This window comes from Cyprinodon variegatus, unplaced genomic scaffold (genome assembly GCF_000732505.1).
Source record: "Cyprinodon variegatus isolate N-32 unplaced genomic scaffold, C_variegatus-1.0 Scaffold561, whole genome shotgun sequence".
In the NCBI taxonomy this organism is placed as follows: Eukaryota; Metazoa; Chordata; class Actinopteri; order Cyprinodontiformes; family Cyprinodontidae; genus Cyprinodon; species Cyprinodon variegatus.
In genome coordinates this window covers 231,035-237,488 of record NW_015151014.1, presented here as the reverse complement: position 1 = coordinate 237,488, position 6,454 = coordinate 231,035, and the positions used below count along the sequence as shown (strand labels likewise).

At 38.5% G+C, this 6,454-nt stretch overlaps 1 protein-coding gene across 1 annotated transcript in view; it reads right to left on the bottom strand.

The window, feature by feature from the left end:
• Nucleotides 1–6,454, bottom strand: part of aqp9 (aquaporin 9) — a 34,354-nt gene that overhangs the window by 5,199 nt on the left and 22,701 nt on the right. The window contains exons 3-5 of the mRNA XM_015391805.1: nucleotides 4,955–5,092; nucleotides 4,712–4,830; nucleotides 661–878 (exon numbers count right to left, since the gene is read on the bottom strand). Of these exons, the coding sequence (XP_015247291.1) occupies nucleotides 661–878; nucleotides 4,712–4,830; nucleotides 4,955–5,092 (475 nt within the window). The remainder of the gene's footprint in view (nucleotides 1–660; nucleotides 879–4,711; nucleotides 4,831–4,954; nucleotides 5,093–6,454) is intronic.

The following is a 6,454-nucleotide window of genomic DNA, read 5'->3' as shown; positions in this document are numbered from 1 at the left end:
ACAACTAACCACTTCTTAACATACATCACGCCCTCCGTTGCTCTTATTGGTTGTAGGTCTATCCAATTGAGTGCAGAGGCATTTTTTTCCTGGTTCGTTCGAAACACGCCCCATAATCACAGCTCTATGGAGCAGTATCAGACTCATATTCTGACTAGAATTGAGTAGGACTATGTCAGGCTACATAAACCTTATCTTTACACCTGCTTCTGAGGGAGTGTTGTTAATGGAGGAATCTGTAGGTGCATCTTTAGTTACAAAGCTTTTGAAATAGAAAACATCACTTAATTAAGCTGTTTATGTACAAAATGTGATCACAGTGTGTACAGCAAATGGAATTACAATCATGAGGTCTATTTTTGAGGCTTAGATGATTATTTTGATAACCTAAAAGGAAAATAATAGTAGCTGCATGCAGCTTTGAGGTTTAAGCCTGGGAGACATGCAGTGGTTCTATTTTGGCATTGAACTTTTTAAATATTTCATATTTATATGTGGGAAAGCTGTTCTTGTTAACCCAAGTCTCAAAGTCATTTTTAAAACATGTATTGTGTTTAAAATATTAATTCATATGAATTGGTGCTGGAAGTGCTACTCTTCATGGGGAAGGACAAAGAGCATTTTTCTATAAGTTTCCAATGAAATAAAACATATACTTACCTGAACACATCAGTGCCCCACCCAGCCACAGCGGTGAAGAATCGTGGGCCAAGGTCTCGTGCAGGGTTTATGGGATAGCCGCAGTTCAGACCCATAGAAACTCCGATGGCCATTATGATCAAGCCAATGCAGAGTGGTTCCATGCCTTTTGGGGCGCCGATGTTTTTCCTGTCAGTGATGGCCAGGATGCACAAAATCAGAGCACCAGTTGCTATGACCTTCAAAGCAGAATCAAAGGATCGTTAAAAAAAATTTTCTTAGAATTTAGGGAACATTAGTAAAAGAAAAGATATTTGGATCTATTGATATCTTTGAAGTGTTTGACAAGGGCAGTGGCCCTTGTGGCCAACCCACCCTCTAAGCTTGTTTTAGCTATTTAATGTGCTTTTTGACAGGATGTTTTTGAGTCCTCTCCTCTGCTGCGATGACCTACGCCCTGTGTTTCTCTAAGCCTATTAAGGGGTCTCTATTCCTGTTTCACACTGCATAAGACAGCTTAACCTATATATATATATATATATATATATATATATATATATATATATATATAAGGACATTGTCTGACACAGAAGTTTTCCTTAGAGTTTGGTCAGTTTGATCATTCTATACCATTTCAAAGACTCTTTCATATGCAGCCTTCTTTTAGTCTGTCCGAAGGAAAGGAGAGCTGTATCCTTTGTGGCCCAGGGTATCCCGTGATACATTGGGAGCCCAAGCAAGCCAGCCCTGTTGGTTATTGCGACTGAAAGTAGTTAATTCAATAGGTTAGTGAGTCATATATGTCTTGGTTAATGTTTGGTTTATGAAACGGTTCTATCTGTCCCTGTGCAAATGGGTTTGGTTGACTTTTAAGCTTAGATTCCAATATCTGTGCAGTGAGGGGACTCCAAATCTGACATCTGCGACGATGGTACTGCTACTGAAACTCCTCAAAAATGTAATTAGCACACAGAACAGCAGTAAGAAGTTCGGCATCCATTCTTTGCATGCTTTGTGAGTCAATTGTCGCGGTTGCTAGATCAGAGAGCTCACGCTGATTGAAGTGCCGTGACTGCTGGAGAAGGCTAGACCTGTTCTATTTTGGAGCTGAACTCTTCCGGCTTCCTTATTTTCAAAGCCTTCGAAGAACCCAGTGCAGATAGGCCGGGTCCTTCAGGAGACTCAACCACCAAAAGTGAAGACAGCATTTGTGTGTCTCTTTGATGCCCTGCGTCACATCTCGGATTTACCCCACCTTTCACCCATAGACTGTCTGAGATAGACACCAGTCCCACCGTGACCCTGACAGAATAAGCGGGAGAAGATTGATGGATAGATGTAAACACATGCAATTTTCATATGATTTTTAATATTACTTAGCATTTTTCTGTTTTATTATTCTGCATTTCTTTCTTTTTTTTGACGAGGTCCCCACTTTTATATGTAGTCAATTCTGAGAGATCCAGGACCCCTCTTGGCTATGTCTTTAAAAAGTAATCAAAAGCTAGATTTTCAGTTATATTATGGTAACAGAGTTTAAAAGTAAAATGAAATATTTATTTTATTTTTTATTTTTTTCAAAATGACCAGAAACAGAAGTCCCCCAAATGGCAGGTGAGTAAATAACAGCCCACTTGTGGGAATTTTGGCTGGTACTGGTCTGTGCTTAGAGTGTTAACCATAACCATGTAAAACATTAAAAGCTGTTCAGCAGACAGTTTATATCAAATTAAAAAAAGATTAAGTGTTTGTAAAAATACCAGCAAAGCTTTATTTAATGGTTTTTATGACAGTTTCTTGACTTCCATTATTCCCTGTAATAAAAATATATTTCTCAAGTGCAGATTCTAGAAAGAAATACAAGATTAATTTGCTAAATAATACAAAAATTCACCAATAATATGAAAATAGAAATAATGATTTGACTGTCTAATCTTAAGGAACCTTTATCTTAAAAATGAAGCATCTGTTGCAGCACGAGAACATGATTGAAAACACTAATACCTTCTTTTGTCCTATGTCTGTAAAAATAAGGGTTCAAAAAGTGATCTGCACTGATAGCTCACATAATTACTCATGCCTTTCAAATGCTCAACCCTCTCCAGCTCCCAACTGTCACTCATCTCATCCACCTGCTGGTTTCCCTTATATTGGGCTCAGTTCCAGCTATCAGGGTGGATCATTGTTTTTTCCCTGTTTGATTTCTGTTTCTCCGGTCAGTCTGTTTTGTTAAATTTAGTTAGTTCCAGGGTTGTTGTCCCTTTTCCTGTCAGGAGTTTATTCTGAAGCCAGTGTCCTCAGGCGAGCTATTTCTCTAACCAGTGGTGAGAGCGTATCAGCATTTCCCTAGTGATTCTGTTTTCCTGATTCCGTTCCCTTTCATCCAGTGGCCCTGTCTGGTCTGCCCGCCTGAATCTCTGTTAGACTCCTGCTGGATTTTGCCTCCAAGGTGCGTTTCTGTCAGAGCTGGAAGCTCGACGCACAGGACTTTGAACCTGCCTTTGCACTCTGATGGATTCCTGGAACCCGGATCTGCTGTTTCTGAGTGAACTGTACTGTACTGTTAAACCAGGTAAGTGACTCACTCTAATTATCATCTTCTGTTAAGATGATCGTGGTCACTTACCTGTGTTTCTCTCTACAGAATCAGTGATGGGTTGCGCCCCACACCTGCAGTCGCTGCGGTTGCAGTTCTTCAGCAACGTGCTTCTGTTTTCGTTTAATAATCATTATGAACTTTCCTACTGGCTGTCTCACCTGGAATACTGGGTCTATCTGTCCCGTTTTATGACAGTTTAATAATGAGTCATAATGACAAGAAAAGCATATTTTGCTAAAGTTTTGACCTGCAAATGATATGGGTCTGTGTTTACAAAGATTTTCAGAGTCCTCTCAGAAAGCTTCTAAAATAGTGTAAAAAACATTATGCTAAGGAAAATACCATAAGAGTGATTCAGATTGTTGCTCAGAGGGTTAAAAAATGTGTGGTTGACCATTTTGGTAAGTGTGATGCTGTTTACAGTTGTGATTGAATGATGCAAGAAAAAAAAACATAGACTGGATTAAGATAGGTGCATCATTATGATGAAAAGTTGTAACGAAAGAATATATGTCATGCTTTCGCCATAATGGAAATCTAATGTTATTTTGATTTGTGCCTTTATTCTACTTTGCCTACATGTATAAAACAGATGCGTTTGGCAAAACAATGACCTAAAGAGGTTTAAGAACTAAACTGGAGAGAGAAGCCGTACCTTGTCAACAACCCGGTAAAGATGTGCAAAAGCTTTTAAATGTATATTTACTGCAAAAAGGATCACACACTGAAAATCATGTGTAACTGGTCAACCATGAGCTTTAGAGATTTTTTTTATTTTTTTTTTACCACTTTTACCATTGCCTTTTGTGTGGTGAGTAACCATTATAACATGAGTAATGTTTATTGATTCATTACAATGACAATCCTGTTTTTTCTGTTTAACATGTTAAGTTACCTTCCTTGGCTGTAGATATAGACCAACCTTAACTGAGTAGCCATTTTTAAAAAATATGTTTAACAGGCCCTCACTGTCATCCCTTAGTCAGAGACAGCTGCAAATGTCTTAACTGCTCTAAGGAGAAAAGGAAATTCAGAATCTTCTTTCTAGAAAAAAATTCAATAAGCAGGAGCTTAGAACCAAAGCAGCTCGAGGTCCAGTTAAAGATTTCTACTTTTAGTACTGAGATGAATGACCTCACACATGGCCAAAAGTATCAGCGCACAGTAGTACTGTGCTTGACAAGCCAGCAAATGCATCTGACCTTCACCTCCCAACGTAAACATTGCAATACACCATGGATAGACGGATACATTTTAGAAAATAATTCAAAAAATATTAATTTTTTTTCAATCTAATGTTTTTTTTTTTTTTTTTTTAGAAGGAGTCCAAAAAATGTATTTGTAGTCATTTATTTCAGTTTTTTGTGTAAGTGCATCTTTCTGGTAAATGGCTTATTATAACTTAAACATTTTAGCTTATTTGTGTCTTTACATCGAGAAGTTACTTTTGAAGAAATGTGTTTTGAATTTCACCTGGTCTACAAACCCATTTAGCAGTGAGAGATGTTTCGCAGGGTAAGATGCAAAAATGTTGGCTGTTGCATTTTCACCAGTAACTTCGAGTTTTCCACCAGTGTAGTCCATCAAAGCATCTGAAGAGGGGGAATTTTAGTTCAGCAAATGTAATGCAAAACCATTTATTATAAAAAAAAAATAGACATAATGTGTGATATTTCTTTGCTCTTTGTTTTATTACATATTCTAAATTAAACTCACCATAATATAAACCAAAGACAGCACAGGAACCAACAAATGCTCCAAGGAACTGTGCCACCACATACACTGGGAATTTCTTCAAAGGAAGTTTCCCCAAAATCACCATGGCTATTGAGACAGCAGGGTTCACATGAGCTCCTGGAAAATTAAGCAAAAACAAGGGTAAAATCAATCATCTAGCTTCCCAAGAGTGGAAAACCAACACTGCAATCATAAAGTTGATATTTTTTGAGTTCTACTATGATTTAAATCTCACCTCAAGGGTAAATGATCAAATATTATACTCTCCTGAACTGAAATAGAAAATGTGTGTTTGAAGAACTAAGTACTACGTACTTAATGACTTGCAGAACAACCTACAGCAAATGTATTTTCTAAATGCACAGCTTATTTCAGTCAGGCAGCAGGCTGGATGGGGGCTATTGCAATGCATTATTAGGTTTGTACAGTAGGATGATTGCCCTGTCCCATTATCTGATGTGGAGGAACTTTCAGCTGTTTGACAGATGGCCACATATTCTATTTAAGAACAAATTGTCACGATCTTGGCACTAATGGCTGGCTTAATTTGCTCATTTCATTCATCTGTCTAGCTCTGCCCAGTTTTCATCCACTGCTCACCTGATCCACCTGCTCCCGCTTCTATTGAAACTCCTTGGTTCCAGCCACCTGTGTCAGATTTATCTTGAGTCTTAGGTGCTGAGAGGTCTGTAGCATTTATATAGGGTTCTGATTGCCTGAATCTGATCCATTTCTGTATTTGGAACTTTGAGCCTATCTGCCCGCCCCTGTATGATCTGTTTGCCTGGCCTGTCTTTGGACTTCTATTGGATTATTCTGTAGAATGAATCTGGATCTGCCTCTTGATTTCACCCTGTTGGTTATCCTGCCTTCCTTCGTCAGCTTGGATCTTATCTGCTGTCAACTCTGCAGCCTTCTAGGATCCCACGTCTGGATCTGGCAGCGTCCGCTGGGCCGCTGGGCATGGACTGAACTTTCAAACCAGGTTAGTGACTCACTTGCTCATAAACATCCTTCGACAGATTATCATATCCTGTGATTCTCTCCGATACACATTCCTGCCCCAGACACCCTAGCCGCTGCAGCTGCCACTGCAGATCCATTCTGCTTGTTTCAATAAACACTTTAAGCTATTCTACAATCTATCTTGCCTCTTGCCTCTGTTCTGAGCCTTTACACAAATTGTTAATACAGATCAGTTCATGGTTGAATAAATGACTCCTAGGTGCCCATATCCAGTATTTTTTTAACAGTGTCCTGTGTGGCGATGTGGCAATAAGAATAAATGTTTTGATGCCAAAAAGAGCCCAACAGATTTTACTTTCACAAGTGTAGCAGTATGGCAATTGCCATAATGCTCCACTTGTTTCATGCATATAAATGGCTTTATTATAATTATGTAGGGAGTTTTACAGTTTATATGGACACTGCAATGCAAATAGAACAGAAGAGGAAAAACAGAAGAAAAAAAAAAAAAAA